We start from the raw sequence: 23,285 nt of genomic DNA on the forward strand, positions 1-23,285 counted from the left end.
TATGAAACAAAAGTCAGTGGTTTGTAGTCTCCAAACTGGCGCCTCTCCCAACTCCCTTTAAGAAAAGGGTCTTTTTAGCCCAAACAACTGGGGAAATTCAAATCTGTAGCATGTTCCTTGCAACTTCGTAAACGCTAAATGCGTCCTCGTGGGAGTTGTGTAATTTTTAGTAGGTCTGAAATGTTTACTGAGCTGCGCTTTTATTTTTAAATTCTGTGTATTTATGTAAGCCCCAGGCACGTTTCTTGAAGTCCAAAAGATTGCAAATGCCATAAACTGAGGTTACCATAGCCAATTAAAGATTTAGAGGTGAGTCTCCACTCTTTATTGGTCCTTTAAGTTTGAATTGTTCGGAGCCGCTATCTTAAATGCAGAATCATCATATAGTTTTCTTGACAGAAAATTTTAAAAATAAAATATAAAACAATTAGTCGCTCTCAAATTTAAGAACTTTGGATCCATGTTAAAAACAGCTCTTTCGAACTCACAGGCATCTTTGGAGAAACTATTCTTCTAGTAAGTAAATACCCGAAGTTGCAGGCTGAGCAACTGGACTGTTGGAACAAGGGCGCCATTGTATTAGTTATTGAAACAGAGCTTTGTACTGATTTTTTTAAGTTGAAAGAGGTTCATTTAAGTCAAAGTGAGAACTTGAAGTTAGTTTCTTTGAGTATTCTGGTTATTTTTCTCTTCAAAATGTAGGTTTTGGATAGAAGTTTTTATAGCCATTTGTTTTTCTTATTTTCTTTGGTGAGGGGTACCAGGGATTGGAACTAGGGGCTGCTTGAATCACAGCAGCTCAGGAGGCTGAGGTAGGAGGATTTGAAGTTCAAAGCCAGCCTCAGCAACAACAAAAAAGATTTGATTGCTTCAGCTCACCTTATTTATTTAAATTGGTTTTTAAAATGACTTCCCCAGCACCCTGATTCTCCATCAAAATTGGAAGAGGGTTATGAACACTACCAACTGCCTCTCAAGTTCCAGGAACTTGGTCTATCAGTAGTGAAGATACCTTTTTTGGAAACTATGGGTTCTTTACCACTGAGCTACCTTTTTACTTTAAGACAGGGTCACACTAAGTTGGTGAGGCTGGCTTTGGTGTCCCTGGGATCCTTCTGACAAAGTTACAGAAACAAATTACCCTTCATTTTGCTGCCTGATCTGTGCTGATAACTAGTATTGTGCTGTGGTGGATCAGGTCTAGATAGTTTTACAGTTTATCCAACAGGGAGTTTGTGGCCAAGTCTTGGGTAAAATCTTGATTAACAAAACAGTTTTAGCCTGGTACGGTGGCACACCAACTGTTCAGAGGCTGAAACAGGAGGATCACTATTTCAAAACCAGTCTCAGCAAGGGGAGGCATTAAGCAACCCAGTGAGACCCTGTCTCTAAATAAAATAAAAATTACGGCTGGGTAATGTAGCTCAGTGGCCAAGTACCCCTAGGTTTAGTCCCTAGTGCAACCCACCACCACCACCATCAAAAAAAAAAATAGTTTTATAGTTTGTTAGTCAACTGAAATATTTGGGGAGGGGGGATGGTACTTGGAATTGAGTCTAGGGTTGCTTTATAATTGAGGTACATCCCTACTTAATTCTTTTTTTAAATTTTGAGACAGTCTTGCTGACTTGCCCAGTCAGGCCTAAAACTTAAAATCCTCCTGCCTCAGCTTCCCAATATGCTGGAATTACAGGTGTATGTGCCTGCATCATACAGAAACATTTACATGTTAGCTTAATGTTTAGATGTTATTTGCTTTAGTTTGCAATTTCCACAAGGGTGGAATTCATGGATTTGCATAGACCCTACCACCCTATGGGGTTAAAACAAAAGTAGAGGGTAAAATTGATTATTGAGGATTTTGAATGCTACTATATACTCATTTTGGAAAAGTGAGCAAAACTAAAAGTATCGAGCTGTGTCTGGTAGCTGAACACTCCAGTATTTGTAATATCCTTATGCCTAATGTGTTTGCTTGTTCCTCAAAAATCAGTTCAGGGGAAAAGTTGCATGGTTAATTTGGTCTTTCTCATTAGTGTAAGGGCAAATCAAATGTAACAGCATTTTTTTGTGGGTGATAGTCTCTTTGGTTCTGAAAAGCTTCAGATTTTTCTCCTTTATTGTGAGTGGACTGAAGTAAGCTGAACATTTGGAAAGAAAAAGCTATCTAAGATTGAAATCTGTTCTTAATTGATTTGGAAACTTTTAGGGGTGAGGGCACTTAAGCTAGGATAGAGAAATGTCCTGCAGGGCCATTCCTGAATTTTGACCAGCTTTAAGTCCAAATTTACCAGTTTTTGTGGTCTAATGTTTTTTGTTACACTCATGACTATTTTTTCCAGGAAGTTTGACTTATCAAAGCTGCCCACGCCCTAGTTCTGGATCAGTAACTTGCACACAGTGTCTTAAGGTCCCCATTTGTGAATACTATTTTGACAATTTATGATGATCTCCTATTTTTTGGTTACAGGAAGAAATGACCAAGAGGTTATTTGAGAATTTTCTAGATTTGACTTTTTCTGAGAACTGAATTCTCATTTGGTAAGACATAGTAAGTGACAACATCTAATCTAGAAGTTTTCTTTAAGCCAGGATTTTTTCCAACTTGAGCACTGTTGACATTTTGTTTTGGGAACTTGTCTTGTACATACATAGTTGGTTGTTGAACAACATTATCAGCCTCTCCTAGGTAACAGCAGCCTCCTCTTCTTCATTTGGATAGTCAGAAATATCTGTAGCCTTTGTCATATGTCCTTTGAGGCCCAGTAGATTGACCCTTGATTGAAAATCACCATTTAAATTGACTCCAAAATGATGTGCTAATGGCTGGCGTAAAGTTGTGTTATAGATGCTAGTCTTAGTTGGCTAGTTTGATGCAAGTTCTTGAGGTTTATGATTGTGTAAGGAAGTAACATAAAACTTAGATAATTGATTTGATATCTTTGGTAGCTTTTCCACTAACATTGAAGAACTTTGTTGAAAAATGTTAAATGGTTGTCTTCAGCAGGTTCTGGGGCACTTAAAGGTTATAAAGGGACAACTTTGTATATGTTATGTTTGTGAATGAAGTCCTGGGTTTGGACATTGTAAACCTGGGGTTCTTGTGCCATAACACCTGTAAAAGCTCTGTGGGCAAAAAATTAAAGCTCACTGAGAAATGTGCTGTGGTGAGATGATTTTAAATCCTACTGTTTATTTAATTTTGCTTGCTATCTTTACTACCAGGGCTTTGTTTCTTGAGTAAATTAAGAACAGCATATAGATTAGAAATCTGAATATCTCAAATAGCCAGTGGTCAAAGAAGTATGCAGCAAAAGTTAGTATTTAAGGAAACTTGTAAACTTGATACCCATATTTTTAGAAAAGACTTTCAGAACTTTCAGTTCTGCTTTTTCGTTTTGAAACAGGAAAAGAAGATGGCTGTAGGACGTCATGTGTCATGAATGTGGTAAACTTATTTAAGTACCATAATAATTAAAGTCTCTGGGTTGGGGATGTGGTTGACTGGTAGAGCATTTGCCTAGCATTCCTGGGTTTGTTCCCCTGCACCAAAAAAAGAGAAGTTTCTCTGATGTAGCTTTTCAAAAAAAGCACTCTCTCGCCCTCCAACCTATTTCTGGTCAGGTGATATGTTACTCCTAAGATAGCTATCTTAATTCTAAAAGAGGGACATGGACTTTTTGTTGTTGTTGTTGTTTTTTGGTACTAGGGATTGAATCCAGAGTGCTCTACTGAGCTACATTCCCTTTTGCTTGATTGCTTATTTTTTTATGTATTTATTTGGACATGGGGTTTTGCTGAGTAGCTGAGGCTGGCTTTGAACTTGAGGTCCTCCTACCTCAGTCTTCTGGGCAGTGGGATTAGAGGTGTGCACCACCGTGCCCAGCTCTTTATTTTGAGTTAGGTTCTCATGAAGTTGCTAGGCTTGCAGTCCTCTTGTGCCTCATTCTCTGGAATTGCTGGAATTATAGGCATGCAAAACTTTGCACTGGCATTTGTTGAGTTTTTTAAGGGAAACCCCAAAGGCAAATCATAAATATGCAAATTTTGGGTGGAGGTGAAGGGCTTTAGCTCTGAATGAAAGAAATATTTTTTTTCAACTATGGGAGCTTTTTCTCTTGCAGTGTTGTGGTTGTTTCCCAGTAGGATTTTTGTGCCAAGAGATACTTGCAGATCATATGGTTCACCCAACCCTTTTTGCTTTGTGAACTCATTTGAAGATAGTTCAGATATCAACTAATTAGATGGATTTCTAGACATGAACTTAATTCAGTGGAATCTCTTTTCTATTTTCTATGTTGAGATTTGACTACTGAATGGACTTGCAGCCTTGTGAAATGATGATTCAGTTTATCCATTCGCTGAGTGTGCTGCATTGACCTTCTTCCAAGCCTCAGTTCCTGTTCTAGAAACTTTGGTGCTATGTAGCCTCCAAATGCCCTGCAGTCTGCAATGTTCTATTGCAGATTGCTTGTGTGTTGGTAGCCTACTGGTAAGAGTGGTTGATGTCAGCAGGGATGGGTCCCTCTGGGTCCTATCTTACCAAGATGAGTGGTGCAAATCTGATCACTTGCTGCAGCCCTCCAGGTTTTTGTTAAGCCTGTGCCTAAGTAATTTTCTTGTTATTAGTAGCCTGAGATCTAGAAGTCCTAAGTTCTCTTTAAAAAAAAAAATTTATACACATACATTTAGTTGTTGATAGACCTTTATTTTATTCACTTATTTATATATGGTGCTGAGAGTTGAACCCAGTTAGTGCTCCTCAGATGTGAGGCAAGTGCTGTACCACTGAGGTACAATCCCAGCCAGTTTTCCTATTCTAGAGGATAGATATATGGTTATAGGCCTCAATCAGGGAGAACCAATGGGGGGAGAAAGAGTCAATTACTCATAAAGGCAGAGAGAATTAGTATAGTGGTTATAATTGATTCAGTTGTTTTATGTACCAGTGCTTCAGTGGAGATTAAATTTTAGTTAATTGTTTTTCAAAAATATTTTTAGTTGTAGATGAACACAAAAACTTTTTTGTTTATATATTTTTTTATGTGGTGCTGAGGATTGAACCCAGTGCCTCACATGTGTGAGGAAAGAGCTCTATCACTGAGCTACAACTCCAGCCCCAAATCTTAGTTATTTTTAGGGTAGGAGAAAACAGTAACAATTCAGAATACCAATACTTTGAATCATTTTTGCCTTTTAATACACTTAAACCATGAAGGGAGGTATAGGGAAGGCTATGGTATTTCTTAGAGCACTTTCTTCTTGTGAGTTAAAACAGTAACAAATTAATGTTTTATAAGCATGTGTGAGACAGATCTCAAATATTTGCAGAAAATAATATAAATCTGGAGTATTTGGACAAGTTTTTCTTTTTTCTTTCTATTTTTTTGAATTGGATATTGATCCCATGAGTTACATCCCCAGTCTTTTTTGAGACAAGGTCTCTTAAGTTCCTGTGGCTGACCTTGAACTTGAAATCCTCCCCTCAAATCTCCCCAATCTATGGTAGAATGTTTTTGCATTTTATTTCATACTAATCAGTATTAGAAAGGAAGGTATTAGTACCTTGCCTTGCTTTTGCTTACTATGGGGAAAAATTAAAATCTGATCCAGAAGGCATCTTTCCCCTCTCAGTTCCTTGTACACTTATACAAAACAAATATGTTTTCTCTGTAGTAGTTTCTTTGTAATATTCAGATACATAGGGGAATATTGGGACTGACATATAACTTTGTAACATTGTGTACAAAACTGATTAGATTAAAATAGCTATTTCACTAGCTCCCACTCTGGCATATCCCTGTTTATGGAGTTTCATTTTGGCTATATGGCACTAGTCTAAATCAGAATTTGCAAGCAGCATAACAACCTGACGTTTATAATTTCATGTGTTTTTGTTTCCCCTGTGGGTTTTGAATTTTGGAATATTGCCCTTTTGCCATCTGTGATCCTTTAGATCTTTTGAAGAGGGAGCTTTGCTGATGGCATTAAGTCAGTCTTGAGCCAGAATGAGTCACAAGAGAGATTTGAACCAAAAGTGAACGTCCCGAAGATCTACCGGGTTGTCCTACCACCAGTGCCTGATTGACAAGTGGAGGAAAATGCACAGGGGAGTCATTAACAGTTTTTCTCCCTTCAGGAAAGTGCCTGGCTCTCTCACCAAAAGCATTCAGATTTCTTAAATGGTTTAAGGTTTGTTTCTAAACAAAGCAGTACTTCTTTACCCCTTGTTGGTCTTGAGGAAGGTGCTTGTAGTCTGCTGGTTTTAATACTGGGGATTGAACCCAGAAGTACTTTACCAATGAGATATTTCAGCCTCCCATTTTTTTCCCCCCTCGTACTGAGGATTGAACTCATGGGAACTTAACCACTCACATCCCTATCCCTTTTTTGTATATTATTTAGAGACAGGGTCTCACTGAGTTACTGAGGCTGGCTTTGAACTCGTGATCCTCCTTCCTCAGCCTCCTGAGCTTCTGAGATTATAGGCATGTACCACTGTGCCTGGCTGTATCTCTTATTGAAAGATGGATCTGGTAGAGAGGAACTTTATGTTGTGTGTGTGATGCAGTGGTTTATAGGAAAATCTATAAGAGTCAGTTTAAAACTCAATTCCATTGTTTGGGTGTAGGTATTTGAAATTTGATTCTCTCAATGACAAGGGGTCTGAGAGACAACTGAACTCTACATGTCAAATGTCTGAGATTGAGCCATTTTCCCAGTCCCTAATGTCCAAGGTTGAACCTGGTTCTGAAGCCTTCCTTATCCTGCTGAATGTAAATGTCTATGTAAATTCTAGGTATTTTAACATCTGTTTAAGTCATTTAATATGTGGGTCAAGACAGATGTTCACAGTTTTGGCTTCACCGAATGTGAAATAGTACTCTGGGTGGTTTAATCAAGATAAGGGGTAGAGGTGGGTAAAAGGAGAAGAATGCTCATCCCTTCCTACCCCTGAGTCTGGCAATTTATGTAGCAAGTACTGGGGCATGGGACTGAAGGGTATTGGTTTTGTTAATCAAGTGTAAGAAGGAATGCTGACTTAGATAGAAGCTCTAAGCATTTCACAATTCTTTTTTTCCCCCAGTGCTGAGGATTGAACCCAGGGCCTCATACATGATAAGCAAGAATTCTGTCCCTGAGCGATATCCCCAGTACATTTACAACTTTTTATTCCATGATGATGTGTGCTTCATCTGGAGGATTGTATGCTACAGTGTGAGAAAGTTGGTGATGTCCTTCTGAGTTTTTGATATTTTTTTTGTGGTACCTGGGATTGAACCCAGGTTGCTTAACCACAGAGCCACATCCCCAGCCCTTCAAAACCATCTTTATAGGGCTACCTCTGGTTTGTTTTTTACAACTTGAAACCTTTTCTTTGTCACCATGCTTACAGAAAAGAGAAGTACTTACAACTTCTAAGATAGGGGAGAGAGAAGTAATTATATTTATTGTTTGTTTGTTTGGTACTGGGAATCAAACCCAGGACTTCATGCATGGTAGGCAAGCATTTTACCATACCCTAATTATATATTTTTAACGAATGTAGTCTTTTTATAGGTGATTGGGCCAGGTTTCTTATTTAAGTTCATCAGTTCCTAGATTTTACGTTTGTACTTTGAAGACAAGAATTAAAAGGGAAACACCTCAGACTTCACTGAACATTTTCTAGAGTTTTATGATTTTAGCATTAGTTACATTGAGGAATGGGAAAGGAGATACTTTTGAGCTTTAATAAAGAATTGTTTGAGTGCGTTGCTGTACACCTACAAAGCCAGTTCAAAAGCCAGTTCAAAGCCAGTCTTAGCAAAAGTAAGATGCTAAGCAACTCAGTGAGACCCTGTTTCTAAATAAAATACAAAATAGGACAGAGGACGTGCCCCTGAGTTCAATCCCTGGCCTCCCCTCTCCAAAAAAAAAGAATTAAAGAATTTAACTTGATTTAAATTTAGTAATAAAACTATTTAACTGCTTTTTACTAGTAACTCAGTTTTAGTGTTTGTACTGTTTTTTTTCCTTATTCTGAAAAGAAATATTTTCTTAAATCTGGCAAAATGAAGATGGGTGTGTAGGCCCCCCACACCATTTTTCCAGATTTATAGCTCATAAAGTCAGTCACTTAGTTTCCAGGGCAGGATTCACACTTGTGCTCATGTGTAACCATAGTAGGATTCTGCTTTGGTTAGTATCTGGTTTCTGTAATTCACCCTTCTTGTCTAGATTTCTCAGCTGTTTGTAACTGTCTGAATATAATTAGGTCCATTTATTTCTCCATCTAGGACCGCATACCAAGGGACTGTTCTCTGTCATTTTTCAAGGTTTTTCTAGTCTTTTGGATCCTCGTGATATATAATCTTTACAGTCAATAATGCTACTGGGGATTCAACCCAGGGGTGCTTAACCGCTGAGCCTCATCCCCAGCCTTTTTAAGTTGCTTAGGGTTCCACTAAGTTGCTGAGACTGGCTTTGAACTCCTCCTTTCTTGGCCTGCCCCATCCCCAACTGCTGGGAGTTTTGTGCCACTGTGCCTAACTAATAATGTTTCTTGAGGGTCTGGGTCTGTAGCTCAGTGGCACAGCACCTATCTAGCATGTATGACAGCACTGGGTTTGATCCTTTGCACCACATAAAAATAAACAAAGGCATGCTGTCCATCTACAACTAAAATTATTTAATAATAATGCTTTTTGAATGTTGCCATTAACATTTACATAAGAACTCATCTAGTTAGTGTACCGTCATAAGAAATACAATTTCATGTACGTGATATTAGAATCATAGTTAGTTGCTTTGTTCAGTTTATAGGAATGCTTTGGATACATGGATTGGACTTAAAGAGCAGGTTTCCCTATAATTTCAAATATCAAAACTGACTTTGTTCTAAGTGATGAAATTAATACTCAAAAAATGTGTTTCAGCTGAGGTCTGTGTCTGTGGACCTGAATGTTGATCCCTCACTTCAGATTGACATACCTGATGCACTCAGTGAGAGAGATAAGGTCAAGTTTACAGTGCACACCAAGGTAAGTGACAAAATGGCTTTGGTAATACTAACAATGCTAGGTTATAGCCTTGTTCACGTTTGGATGTGAGAAGACTGATTCCATTAACTACAATGGTTACTGTTTGCTGTGTACCAACTGCATAGTGTGAACCTCTCTCATATGTATAGCTTGCTGTTAGCAAGTGCTGTTGCTTCAGCATCCTTTTGCTATGGTGAAGCCACAATGACAAAGTGATATAGCTGGGTGCTGCCTATTTATATAATTCAAACCTTGCACCTTTGGTTTTATTTGCATCTGAAGGTAGTGTCTGTGGCTTGCTTTAAATCTTATGTTTGGAAGGCCCTTTTGTTTGTGGTATTCTTCGTATACCTCAGGTATACTTCAGAAGTGTCAAGACGGGCAACCTGATTCTCTACTTGAGTTGACTTGATCATAGTAGATAAAATTAGCATTCGCAGGAGTTCAAAGGAAGCCAAGGATAATTTCCACCACCCTAGTAGCTGAGACTTTTTTTAAAAAGATGATGATGATGATGATGATATTTTTTGGTCATAACTGGGATAAGTTCCTTTTTTTAAGATGGAAGTAGGGTTGTTTAACTTCCTGGAACTTTTTCTTTTACTAGTAGATATTTTTCTCTTTGATTTGATACCTTGGCAAACTTCCAATAAGTGTAGTTTTGTGAAAAGTCTTCCTTAAAGATCAGATTGAGTCTTAGCTGTGGCTAAGTGGTAGTTGGAGATCATATACTGCTACTTCTTTATCATGATGTTGTATTATGCAGAATTTTCCCATAGTGCAGCCCAGGAAACCCAAACCACATTATCAGGTGATGGTTAGCAATTAACTTCTTCCTCTTTACAGACTACACTGCCCACTTTTCAGAGCTCAGAGTTTTCTGTTACAAGGCAACATGAAGACTTCGTGTGGCTACATGATACACTTATTGAAACCACAGACTATGCTGGGCTTATTGTGAGTACGTTTTAGCATACCAAGTAATTAAGTTATGCTACCTTGGTATTAGATTTCACCAACATTTTATAATGGGTTGTGAAAACTCTTGATTTTTATCTGCAACTCCAGATTGGTATAGTCTTTAACTGAATAGTGCTGTGAGATGAAGCATACACAGAATATAGTATATACTTTATAAGTAGGTAAACAAGTTTAATGATTTAAGTCCTATCTACCTTTTCTCTGGCGTCATTTTTGGGCATTAGTAAGTTGATTTCTAGGAAACTTCAGTATTGTTATAGTTCCCAGAATAAAGAGGCCATTGTCACTTTGAGAATTAATTTTTGGCTGTGGGAACTTCTGTTCAGGGGTCTTCTCTTCATTTAAAATTAGGATCTTTTGATTGTCCTTAGAGGTTGAAAATTTTGCTTTTGTTTAATCATTTTATCTTAATTTTAAGCTAATGTCAAACTGGTACTCTGCTAGTTCTCTATAAACTGAACAAATGATTATGTCAGAATGCCCAACTGTGGGGAATATACTTTGGGGTCAAAAGATTTAAGGATGAAACCCAGTGACTTTAGAGAGCCCCACTTGGGTGGCCAGAGTTGAATGAGGCATCAACTAAAACGTGGCGGGCAAAATGCTCATCATGTATTACCTGACTATATTGCAGATTCCCCCTGCTCCTACAAAACCAGATTTCGATGGTCCTCGAGAAAAGATGCAGAAACTGGGAGAGGGTGAAGGGTCTATGACCAAAGAAGAGTTTGCAAAGATGAAGCAAGAACTGGAAGCGTAAGTGGATTTTCTTTTTAAAGTTTGAGACTGGGTTTCACTAAGTTGCTGAGGCTGGCTTTGAACTTGTGAACTTGTAGGTGTACCACACCTGGTGGGTGGGTTCTTTTTAAACAGTGTAGCTGTTAATTGCCTAGTGTTGATTTCTAAAATTACATTTTGTAAATATAGTTTTGTGGGGTACAGTTTTTGTACTTCTGACCTTTATTCCTTGAAAGGCATTTTTTCTCCCACATAAACCATACTTTTATTAGGGCATACTGGTCTGGCATAGGGAAGAAAGTGGACCCTTAAATCTTCATAAACAACATTTTCAAAGTGTTAAAATGTATAAAAATTTGTCCCTTGAAGTTTTGTTATAAGAAGTATTAGAAGAAACTAGGTTGTAACAAATGCTGTTATAAAGCATTCTAAATAACCATATTGATGGTTTGAAAGAGACCAGGTACATAGGCAGCATATTTTAATCTGCTTTTAATTTTAAAGCAAAACTGTATTCTTTATTCTGTTTCATAGGTGTAGGTTTGCATTACTGAGTACTGAAAAACTTATAGCAGATGTTTTTCAACCATTATTTCTTTCCTTAAAACAAATATGAATTCTAAAACCACATACCATTTAAGTACTGGAAGGTTAGAGAAAATGTATTGTGCTCTCCTCACCTCCACCTTGTATTAGGGATTGAACTCCTGAGTGCTTTAGCAATTAGCTATGTACCCGGCCCTTTTTATTTTTTGAGACAGAGTCTCACTGAGATGTCAAGGCTAGCCTCAAACTTTCCATCGTCTTATCTCATTTTCTCAAATCCATAGAATTATATGTGTGTGCAACTATGTATTTCACTTTGTTAAATTGGTTACTTATAGATGATGATTATTATTTTTTTAAATTCTTATTCCTCTACTCTTGAACTTCTTTATCTTGGCTCAAAAGCATTCACCCTTTCCTCTTATCATCATCGGCAAGTTAGAATTCAGGTGCTCCTTTCAACAACTCTTCAATACTCTGTCCCAAGCCCATGTTGTGTAGGGCAGGGCTCACACCTGAATAACTCTGTGCACTTTGGAGTGCCTGTGAGTCCAGCCCTGGGGATAAAGCACTCAACACAAGTTTCCAAACCCTAACATCTTGAATGCCTTAATTGAGGTAACACTGCTTGGTAATTAATGCTGATCCCAATCCTTATTAAGGATTTGTGCTGTGTACATGACTGCCTAAAAGGGGTTTCATCCTTTTTAAAGCAACAAATGTCAACGTACTTGTTAAATTTCAAGTAATTACATGTAGGCTTGGGGAGTCTTAGAAGGCAGAAAAGCACCACTTTCTTCCTCTATTGGTTCATTCCAGATTCTAAAATGCCAACTGATTAACTACCAAATCAAACCAGTATGTTGTTTTGGCCTAGTTGTAGTATTTTACTTAATAAAAATGAGCAGATCACTAGATTATAGATCGTTGACCAGCAGCACATGATAATATCCATCAGGTAGTAGAGTGATGCCAACTGAATTGTGTATGCATTTGTCTTTTCAGTGAATATCTCGCTGTCTTTAAGAAGACTGTGTCCTCTCATGAAGTATTTCTTCAGCGGCTTTCTTCTCATCCTGTTCTCAGTAAAGATCGAAACTTTCATGTTTTCCTGGAATATGATCAGGATGTAAGGCAATTTTACTCACATTTCCATGGTTCAGTTAAAATGTATGATTATGACCCAGGCATGATGCCAAATGCCTGTAATCCTAGCTACTCAGACTGAGGCAGGATTGCAAGTTTGAACCCAGCCTTGGCAACTTAGAAAGATCCTGTCTTAAGCTTTAAAAATGACTGGGAGTGTAGCTCAGTACTGGAAAAGAAAAATTTATACTTTCTGAAAAATGACTTATCACAAACACAATGGAAATGTTTGGGGATGCTCCCCCCCCCCCAATCCATTACAGAAGTCATTTTTGTGACTCTGCCTAAGCTTTGGCTTTTTTATCCATCTTCCAAAGACTAGTTTTTTCCTTGTTAAGTTTGGGATTGTTAGAAGGAAATTAAATTGATTTACATTGGTTACCCTTTCTTTTAAAGGAGATGTGCTTGTATCCTTATTTTTGTATTATTATTTTTTTTTTACATGTTATATTTATTGTCCCTTGATGAAACAAGCCCTGATTTAGAGTTCTGAAGCTTAAAGCCTAATCAATGTAGATTGAAAAGAATGTAATTCTGCCAAGGACTGAAAATCCTCAAAGACTTGGTTCCTACATATGTGATCCTTTTAGAAAGAGATTACTTACGTTTAACATTATCCATTTATTATGTTTTTCAGTTTAGTTGGTAAAGCAGAACTAAAGATATCTATGTTTCTATATTAGTATTGTTTGGAATGTTATTAATTTGAGAGCCTAGAAAAAATATGTAACATAAACTGTTTTGGAATTTTCTTTTAGCTAAGTGTTAGGCGGAAAAATACCAAAGAAATGTTTGGTGGCTTCTTTAAAAGTGTGGTGAAAAGTGCTGATGAAGTTCTTTTTTCTGGAGTTAAGGTAAGGGACTTGAGCTTTTTAAGAAAATTCATAACTTTATAGGAATAGATCATCTATTTCTTTGGATGAGATAATACCACAATGTACTAATTTTAAGGAATGGGCTATTTTCATTTACTTAATTCAGTTTTTGCTTATTTCTCCAAAACACCTTGTTCTCTCTCAGGAGAAGTGACGTGAACCTTTCCACACTTGAGTATTTTCTCCTTTTATAAGGACAGAGGTTACTCAATTTTAAAAAGAAAATAAGCTAGAAGATCAGTATTTCATGCCTTTCTCCAGTATGGTGGCCGCCAGCCACAAGTGGCAGGTGAGCACTTGACATGTAGCTTAGTAGGCATGGTGAAAAAAAAAATAGATTTTTGTTTTATTTACATACTGGATTTAAGAATTTACTACAAAGAAAAAAATATAAAATGTCTTACTACTGTTTTACATTAGTTATGCGGTTAAGTATAATATTAAAATTAATTTTACTCTTCCCAGAATACCAGTAGAGAAGTTAGCATCAGAAATTCCTTTTGGGTAGTGCTGTTCTAGAAAATAAGAATTAAAGCACAAGTCTTTCATTACCCTCATAGATGTGATTTCAAATTTCTTTAATCTTCAGGCCATTCCCCTCCTTTTAAACTGAGATACTTTAATATTTACCACCAGAATCTGACTTTCTTTCCAGGGTAAGGCTTAAGTGGGAAACAGTATAGGTGCATAGTAGAGAGGGTAGTTTCATAAATTTGGAAACTCTTTGGCACAGTGCTGAGATGTGTGGACTGTCCTATCCATTCATTGAATGATATTTAACATCTTTGGCCAGTGCCTACCAGGTGTACCAGTATGGCCTCTCAAACTGAAGCCATCTAAATTTAAATAAAAAATAACCATATGCATATTCTAGTATTCAAGTCTGGGTGGCAGTACCTGACTTGGCAGAACTGCTGCAATAGTAATAAAAACATTGGGTCTTGGGTTACCAGAGATTGTTCTTCAAAATGATTCTGACATTTTCTTGATTATTGCTAGTCCTGGGTATTATCACTGTGTCTTATCTGTGGAGGTTAAACTTTTTACTTAGAAATTTGTCACAAAATACATTCTTGTAATTTATGCTAAAGTTCTTTTTTTTTTTTTTCTTATCTCCTTTTAGGAGGTAGATGACTTCTTTGAGCAAGAGAAGAACTTCCTTATTAACTATTACAACAGGATCAAGGATTCCTGTGCTAAAGCTGACAGAATGACCAGATCTCACAAAAGTAAATATCTTTTACCCACTAGCCACTTTTGGCTTTGCTAGTGTGCCTGCTCTGCTCATATAATAAGGATTGCACTGTCTCTCCAGATGTTGCTGATGACTATATTCACACTGCGGCCTCCTTGCAGAGCCTGGCTTTAGAAGAACCCACAGTCATCAAAAAGTAAGCTATTGTTGTGAAAGCATTTCCCTGACTTCCTGATTGAAGACTACTGAGTGATATAATTAAAGAATAAAGAGTACTGACAGAGGCAGTTCTTCCCTGGAACACCAGCTTATCAAGAACACTACACTGTTCAGCACTCAAGTGTTTCGAAGGCACTAGTAAGAGAATCATAGTAGACTTTGGAATCTTCTGTATGTAGCTGAATAGATACGGTGTAGAGCCTTTATTTCTGTCACATTAAATGACTTCTTTAAAAAAATTTTTTTTTAGTTTAGTTGGACACAATACCTTTATTTTCGTGTGTGCTGAGGATGAACCCAGGATCTTGTGCATCCTAGGCAAGCACTCTACTCCTGAGCCACAACCCCAGCCCAAGTGACTTCCTTTTTGTTCATTTTAATTTTGTGGTTGTCTTTGAGAGAAGTTTGCCTTGGTTTTCTTTGTTAATTGATTCTTGCCGTTCTATCTGGTCTTTCTTGAAGAGATTTCTTTTTGTTGTTGTTGGGGGTGTTTGTTTCTTTTGCACTGTAGTTTGAACAGAGAGAGAGAGAGAGAGAGAGAATTTATTTATTTATTTTTTTAAGCTTTTGGCAGATACAACATCTTTGTATGTGGTGCTGAGGATTGAACCCGGGCCACACGCATTCGAGGCGAGCGCGCTACCACTTGAGCCACATCCCCAGCCCAGAACAGGGATACTTTACCACTGAGTTATAACCCCAGCAGTATATCTTCCTTCCCCCACCCCCACCCCCTCCGCCTTTAAAAAATTTTTTTCAGACAGGTTTTTATAAAGTTGCTTGGGGCGTCTAAGTTACTGGGACTGGTCTCAGACTTATTATTTCTCCTGCCTCATCCTCTTTTCAGTTGCTGGGATTATAGGCGAGCACTACCACACCTGGCTCTTGCTGGTTTGGGGAACAATTCAATGACTCTATCCTGATCTTGGACTTTTACATTTGCTTTCCACTGTTTTTCTGTACTGGGCATTTTGAGTATAAGACTTTAACCTAACACATCTCTACTTGGTATAATAGGTGATACAACCTCTAACTTGAAGTTGAAAGACATGCTAATAGTAGAACCAAGATGAGATGGTAGCATATTTTTGCTTTATGATGCCCTTGGGGGAAGCTCATTAGAATCTGACCTTCTTTGAACATAGGATAGGCCTTTGATAACAGCATACTGGATACAAGACAAGGTGACTGAATGGCAAAAAAGAGAGGCTAATGCCAGTAGGCTGTGGCACTGGAAATGTGCTCAGTTTTATAGTCATTTGGAAGGAAAACACTACTTTTAAAAATCAAAGCACATTGTACTCATTCATGTCTTGAGTTTTGATAAGATCATTTATTTAATACCTTAAACCACAACTGTTTATTTTCAGATACCTATTGAAGGTTGCTGAACTGTTTGAAAAACTTAGGGTAAGAATTTTTGTTTCTGTCTTAATAAAATATATATTTTGTAATCTGTACATAACTGCTTTGATAGTGACCTTTATTTTTTTAAATAGAAAGTGGAGGGTCGTGTTTCATCAGATGAAGATTTAAAGCTGACAGAGCTTCTTCGATACTACATGCTCAATATAGAGGCTGCAAAGGTGAGATGAGGAACTGGGAAACCCAACACAGTGCTAGACCACCTGTTGTGGCCAGAAACCTAATGCTAGAGCTATTCCTTTTTTTTTGGTAAAAAGGAAAGTTGCTTTATAAGAGGGAGATAGGAATTTTATCAGACTTCTTTGTTAAGTGATGTGCCCTTTTTTGGTATTGGATCCATAAGTAGTATGCAGAATAAACTCCAATCTCTTGACCTGAGCATACCTTTTCTTATTTTTATATTTGGACATTTTTAATGCTTTATACATTTTCATGGAATTAAGAGCTAACTTATAAAACTAGCTAGGTACAGTAGTTTCACTGAGCTTCAATAGTTTTTGGTGTTGAGGTGACTTCTAATGATTGCAAAGAATCATTATTTCAAATTAGGTTAGTCCCTAGTATATATATCCAGAAGCAGGATTTGCAGGGTAGGGTTATGTGTAGTCCAGACTGCTTTGTTGCTTAGTTGTATTCTTGAAGTATTCTGCTCTGACTCATCAGCAGTAACGTGATTTGTTGTTGTCATTATTAGATTTTGCTGCTATTTGTTTTGTGATACTAGAGGTAGAACCCAAGTGCCTCATGTTTTGCTAGTCAAGTGTTCTAATTTTATTTTCTTTTGAGACTGGATTTCACTAAGTTGCTGAGGCTGGCCTCAATCCTGTGATCCTCCTGCCTCAACCTCCCAAGTATTGGAATTAGGCATATGTCACCACAACCAACTGTGCATGTGTTTTAGTACACAACATTGCTTTCAATTATTGAATCAACTAGAAAATAATCCTTATTTTTACTCTGTTGGATCATCCCGCTACCCCTGCCCCAGGTACTGGAGATTGAATCCAGGGGCTCTCTACCAGTGAACAACATTCCTCTACCCTTTTAAATTTGGAACAAAATATTGCTGAATTGTCTTGGTTGACCAGGATCCTGGGATTCTTTCCCTGCTGAGTTGCTGGGATTTAGGCATGCATCACCATGCCCCACTGTTGAGTTTTGTTCTGTTTTAACCTTACACATAAAGAATTCTGGGAAAGCCCTCAAATATGAGTGGCATATCTCTGCTAATCTTATGAGGGTAGATATAAGCATAAAGGTAGATTAGATTCTGGATTGTGTAAGCTATTTGGTATTCCTATTTTGTTCTCTGGAGATTTTTATGTTCTGTTAATTTTCTTCTCAGGATCTTTTATACAGACGCACCAAAGCCCTCATTGACTATGAGAACTCAAACAAAGCTCTGGATAAGGCCCGGTTAAAAAGCAAAGATGTCAAGTTGGCTGAGGCACACCAACAGGAATGTTGCCAGAAATTTGAACAGCTTTCTGAATCTGCAAAAGAAGGTTGAGAGGAACATTCTTTACTTATTTTACGTTTTATTTGGAAAAGGTTACAGAGAGGAAAAATTTTTCAAAAGTGCAATAATACCCACATGTCCCACATATCCTTTATCACTTGGACACTAACACTTTCCTTCACATGGTGTAAACATGGATGTCTGGTGTTCCTAGTCCATATGAATATCCTAAAAACTTTGTTGGGTTTCCTATCTAGTTATCCTAGATCTTAGTCTCCTTTATTAGGAAGTTTTTGGTTATTTAGTTTTTGTTGTTGTTTGCAATATTTATATCTTTTAACTGTTTTGTAAAATATCTCTTTGTAAAAAGATTTTTACAAATAGATTATAATGTTTGTGTGCATCTTCTTTCCAGTTGTGGTGTTCATTTTGGTTACTTAGTCAAGTGTCTACTTTCTCCACTGCACTTAATATTCCCCATCACCTATCTATAGGGGAGATAACTGAAGATCACATACATGTTCTGCTTTTCACTAAACTTCCCTGGGCTCAGTGTGTATGATTCTTTCCTAACCAGCATTTAGTCTGATGGTTGCAATTAGATGATGCCTCCTCCCTCAATTCTAGCATTTCATCTGCAGGTCAGCAGTTGCCTTCATACTACAAACAAGAGCCCTGCCCCTCCATCCCTTTTAAAATATCATCTTAATTCTTTGTGGGATGCTGGGGATTGAATTTAGGCTCTTGAGCATGCTAACCAGGCCTTCTACCACTGTGCTATGGTGCTCAGAGTGTCCAAACTTTTCCAATGGGAACATCTTGAAACTAGTATGTCTTTGTGACACATTAAACACACTTTTTTTTTTTTTAAACAGTTAGTTGTTCTATGTAATCTGTAGACATTCAACTCCAACCCTGGATTTGACCATTTTTCAAGGAGCCGAGGTTCTTTTTCTTAGGTAATAGTAGCCAAGATTTGGGTGTGCTGGGGCACTTATTGTTTGGGGGTGTCTTTGCATCTAGACCCTTTAGGAGACAGAATTGTGAGATGTAATTGCACACCTAGACAAGTTTTAGGGATCATGAGTCTATCCTGATGACTTAATTCCAGTCTGTGTCCACTACACTATATTCTTTCTTGTTCTTCCAGAACAGGGTTTTTTTTTTTTTTTTAAATCCTGGGATTGAACCCAGGGGGTCTTAAACACTGAGCTGCCACATTCCCAAACCCTTTTTATTTTTGAGACAGGGCCTTGCTTGGGGCCTTAATAAGTTGCTGAGACTGGTTTTGAACTTGGGATCCTCCTGCTTCAGCCTCCTAAGTTTCTGGGATTATAGACACGTGCCACCATGCCCATCCCTATCTCATTTTAAAGCATATTTGTCACTGGACTTTTTGGTTTTCTTTTGGCCAGTGGTAGAGCCATTTATGTGTATTGGAATTATCTTCATAAAAACATGTCTAAGTCTAGATTTTGTAAAGCAAGATGTCTGTGCTTTGCTTCTAATGCTTTGTCTGTATGGCAAAGAGCTTTTTATTGCAAGTTTGCAATTGCATGTAAATATTTATGTTGCTGGCTGTGTTGGATTGTTTCAAAGTATCTTTTTACTGCCCTAAAGTATCTTTTTACTGCCCTATTCTTTCTTTAAAAATAGATTCTATTTTTTTTGTTGTTGTTTGTTTGATTTTTAAACTAGGGATTGAACCCAGAAATGCTCTACCACTATACTACCCTGTTATCTTTTATTTGAAACAGGATTTTGCTGGGTTGTCCAGGCTGTCATCTAACTTGAAATCTTCCTGCGTCAATCTTCTGAGTCTGTAAAGATTACAGATGTACTCCACCGGTTTAGAATTTTGCTTTATTTATTTTTTTCTTTAAGGCTGAATAATACTCAATTGTGTCTGTAATTCGTTTTTTTTAAAAATTTATTTGTTGTCCATTGATAGACACCGGTTGATTCCATGTCTTGGCTATTGTTAGTAGAGTTCAAGACGCTTTTGACTGTTGTATTTTGAATAGAGTTTTTACCTTGGGATCCTCCTGACTCACTTTTCCCCACTATCTTGAGGGCAAGAGTGAGGCAGTTCTTCAGTGATGCTTGGTGGTTGAGTAGTGTGTGGCCTGCTTAGGATCACAGTGACCAGAAGACAATTAGTGTATGTCCCAGTCAGAGTGCTTAAGAAGGAGGAAATAATGGTGGTTTGATCATAATGATATTTGGAAGCTACGTGAATATGAAAACTTAACATTTCTTGAAACTAGTATGTAACTAGTAGTATTTCTTGGTTTGATAAACTTTAACTCTTTCTTCCTGTAGAACTTATAAATTTCAAACGGAAGAGAGTGGCAGCGTTTAGAAAAAACCTAATTGAGATGTCTGAACTGGAAATAAAGCATGCCAGAGTAAGTGTTTTCAAATTAAACCAATATCATTTTAGGTTCCACCCCTCTTTCCCAGTTCATTTTCCCAATGTCGTCAGGCAGATAGGGTTTGCCGTGTGGTTTTAATTCCATGTTGTACTAAGTAAATGGGAACCACCCATCAGAATATTTTTGTTACTGCAAATCAGAAATCCATATCTTGAAACAGTTTACCTGGTGGGGGGTACTAGGGATTGAACTCAGGGCCACTAAGCCACTACTCCCCCCCCCCCCCTTTTTTTTTTTAATTTAGAGACAGGGTCTTACTGAGTTGCTTAGCACCTATCTTTTGCTGAGGCTGGCTTTGAATTTGTGATTCCCCCTGCCTCAGTCTCCCAGGCTGCTAGGGTTATAGGCATGTGCCACAGTGCCTGGCCTTGAAATAGTTTTGAGAAGAGCATTCTTGGTTACGGCTCCCTTGGTTCCCCCTCACAGGGCTTGTGAGCCAAACTGACAGCCTGCTCTAGTATTTTAGCAGTAAACTCTTTAGTATCTTGGATTTCATTGGCTTTCAGTAGAAACAACTTTTTGTTTGCCAAGCTTCTTTCAGTATACTTTCTTGGTTTAGAAAGGAAGACAATCTTCTGCTGCATATATCTGTAGCTTAGCACAGAAGCAAGAGAACACTGTTCTCAATGCTGGGAACATGTTAGATCTAATGGGGTCTTTTGAGAGTTTTTGGTACCTGAGGGTATCTCCTTTGGCCATTCAAGGACTTGGCTTCAGACTGCTATGGACGAGGTCAGCCTGTCAACCTTAAGGACCATAACAGGGATTCCTCCCTTGGAAGGAACTGTCACTGGCCTTCAGTTTGTGCTTACTTTTTATCCAACCACTGAGCCACATTCCCAGTCCTCATTTTTTTTTTTAATTGGGTCCAGCTTTCTGTTTATGACTTTTCATTGGAGTTTAAAGCATAATTTTGCATAAATCAGCCATGTTCTGGGCACTTTTTTCTTTTTTAAGTTGCTTTTGAGGTGGTACTAGATATTGAATCCAGTGATACTCTACCACTGAGCTACATCTCCAGTCCTTTTTGAGACAGGGTCTGGCTAAGTTACTGAGGCTGGCTTTGAACTTGCAAGCCTCCTACCTCAGCCTCCTGTGTCACTGGGATTACAGGTATGGACATTGATCACAGCTCTCTAATGTCTTTGAGGTGAGAACTTCGTAAAGCAATTTTTAATCTTGCCAATGACTTTTTATTTAGAGACAGTTTTTGAGGTGATCCTCTTATCTCAGCCTCCCTAGCCACTGGGATTATAGGTGTGCAGTCACTGTGCCCGGCATCAACCTGACTAATTTTTAAGCAAATCTTTATCTGGTCTATTTAAGGCCTTGTAAAGCAGAACAGGCATGGTTGCGTTTGGGAGCAGATAGGGTGGGAGATGCTAGAGTAGTCCCAGACAGACTCTCTTAAGGGAGAGAAACTCTCCAGATGAAATGGGTGGTGAGTAGTTTGTGTACTTTAATTGGGATTTAGAGGAGAAAGATGACAACCTACTTGGGCTAGTTTTAGATCTCTATGGACATGCTATGTCAGTTGAATTTATGCTTCATTCTTGAGTATATAACAATTTTGGTCTACTTTGACTTTGATGTTACTTGTGTTTTTTTTTTTTTTTCCCCAGAACAATGTCTCCCTCTTGCAGAGCTGCATTGACTTATTCAAGAACAACTGATCTATCTGCCTTTTCTCTGAAGGAAACAAATGTGAAAACTGCATCACTTGCACTTAAATCATTACCATAGAATATGATTAGCTTTGACTTTAGTTTAAAATTATGTGAATAAATATTTTGATTTCTAAAAATCTTAACACTTAACCATGTTGGTTTAAAAATATTTTTATTGCATGCAGCTTGGATATAACTAATCTTTTCCTTATGCATTTAATACCTCAGAGTGGGCAGAATCTAAATACTGGATTCTCCTGTAGTTTGTCTTCAGTTATATAAGAAAGGGTATGGAAGACATGTGCCTTCTGGAAATATGTAGAAGCAATCACCAGGCTCATGTCTGTCATCCCGATTCATGTGCCCATGTCCCTACACCCTGATCTGTCAGGAAGGTGCCAGTTCAACAAATGATAATAGCTACTTGTTACAGCTAACAGACATTCCATTCCTTCATTAGGGTTTTTTTTTTCCTTGTTACTTTCATGTTTTTGAGTCACCTAAAGTGTTTGTATAATAACAAGGGCAAAAAAGATCTCATTTATCTTTTTAAAAACCCTTTGCAGTTCCATTTTTATAGTTGGGATATAAATATTTGAGGGGAGAGAAGTATGTAGGGGTATATATAAAAATAAACAGTATGGCCTGCTTTAAAGATGGCTACACAAGAAAGATGTAAGCTCTTTCCCTGATGTTGGGGGAATGTGTGTTTGGGCTTTTGTTTTTTTATAAAGTATGCAATAAAATAATAAATCATACTACTTATGGAGTTTTTCTGTGAAAAGATGAAATGCGTTTGCAGCTAAGCTAAGCCTTGTCTAGTTGACTACTGAGCCATCTCCAGCCCTATTTTGTATTTAGAGACAGGGTCTCACTGAGTTTTTGAGGCGGTCCGTCCTTCTATCTAATCTTAATTTTTGAGGACTTTAGGCCAGTTGTTTAGGAGGTCTCTTAATCCTGGTCTGTTTGTTCCTGTTTTTATTCAGGTTTGTATTTTTGACGGGCATATGTGACACTTGTGTCTTTGGGTTTATGTCATCTTTTTTGGCAATGACTCCAAAGCACCCAAGGTTGTTGTGTCTGTCAGGTTTTCTTTACTGTAAAGCTTAATTTTTACCTTTGTAATAAGATATTTTGACATTAGGTAAAATCTTTAATATCTATTATAGTGTAATCAGTAGCTGCTACAAGGGTTACTTAGCTGATCATTTGAATATCACAGGGAGCACTTTTCTATTTTAGCAGGTGTTGATGTCTTGCCTTCCCAGCTAGGTACAGGTGGCTGTCTTTATATGCTGGCCACACTGTCCTCTACTGCCTCTGGTATTTATTTGGGAAGTGTGATTCATGTAATGGATGAATTTTTAAGCTCAGCTGTTACTTCTCCAGTCTAGCACAACCACAAGGTCCTGTATTTGGATGGGTGACACACAGTACAGAGCTAGTACTCCGACCTTGACCATAGCTGCTGAGTACCCTTGTGATCAGACCTGGTTTACTGAGCTCTCTAGTTACTGGGCTTGGGGTCTTATACTTCTTCAGACTGGATATTTTGCTGGTTATAAGATAGTGGGAT

General features: G+C 37.8%; 1 protein-coding gene and 1 non-coding gene across 6 annotated transcripts in view; both read left to right on the forward strand.

Annotated features, from left to right (window-relative positions):
- Snx5 (sorting nexin 5) overlaps positions 1–22,470 on the forward strand; it is a 23,362-nt gene extending 892 nt beyond the window's left edge. For 3 of the 5 annotated variants that reach the window (XM_078051356.1, XM_078051357.1, XM_078051355.1), the window contains 12 exons: positions 8,919–9,023; positions 9,870–9,980; positions 10,639–10,760; positions 12,294–12,417; positions 13,193–13,288; positions 14,433–14,538; positions 14,625–14,700; positions 16,094–16,133; positions 16,223–16,309; positions 17,494–17,653; positions 19,930–20,015; positions 21,665–22,470. In XM_078051356.1, the coding sequence (XP_077907482.1) occupies positions 8,919–9,023; positions 9,870–9,980; positions 10,639–10,760; positions 12,294–12,417; positions 13,193–13,288; positions 14,433–14,538; positions 14,625–14,700; positions 16,094–16,133; positions 16,223–16,309; positions 17,494–17,653; positions 19,930–20,015; positions 21,665–21,715 (1,164 nt within the window). In that variant the 3' untranslated portion in view covers positions 21,716–22,470. Of the gene's footprint in view, positions 1–2,470; positions 2,542–2,579; positions 3,449–8,918; positions 9,024–9,869; positions 9,981–10,638; positions 10,761–12,293; positions 12,418–13,192; positions 13,289–14,432; positions 14,539–14,624; positions 14,701–16,093; positions 16,134–16,222; positions 16,310–17,493; positions 17,654–19,929; positions 20,016–21,664 lie in introns of those variants that run through there. The other 2 variants (XM_078051358.1, XM_078051359.1) reach the window with 2 other exon arrangements.
- On the forward strand, positions 4,333–4,570 carry LOC120887064 (small nucleolar RNA SNORD17). Its single transcript, XR_005730232.1, has one exon. It is a non-coding gene; the product is annotated as a small nucleolar RNA SNORD17 (small nucleolar RNA).
- Positions 22,471–23,285: the final 815 nt, after the last annotated feature.

The sequence above is a fragment of the Ictidomys tridecemlineatus genome, chromosome 5 (assembly GCF_052094955.1).
Source record: "Ictidomys tridecemlineatus isolate mIctTri1 chromosome 5, mIctTri1.hap1, whole genome shotgun sequence".
Taxonomy (NCBI): Eukaryota; Metazoa; Chordata; class Mammalia; order Rodentia; family Sciuridae; genus Ictidomys; species Ictidomys tridecemlineatus.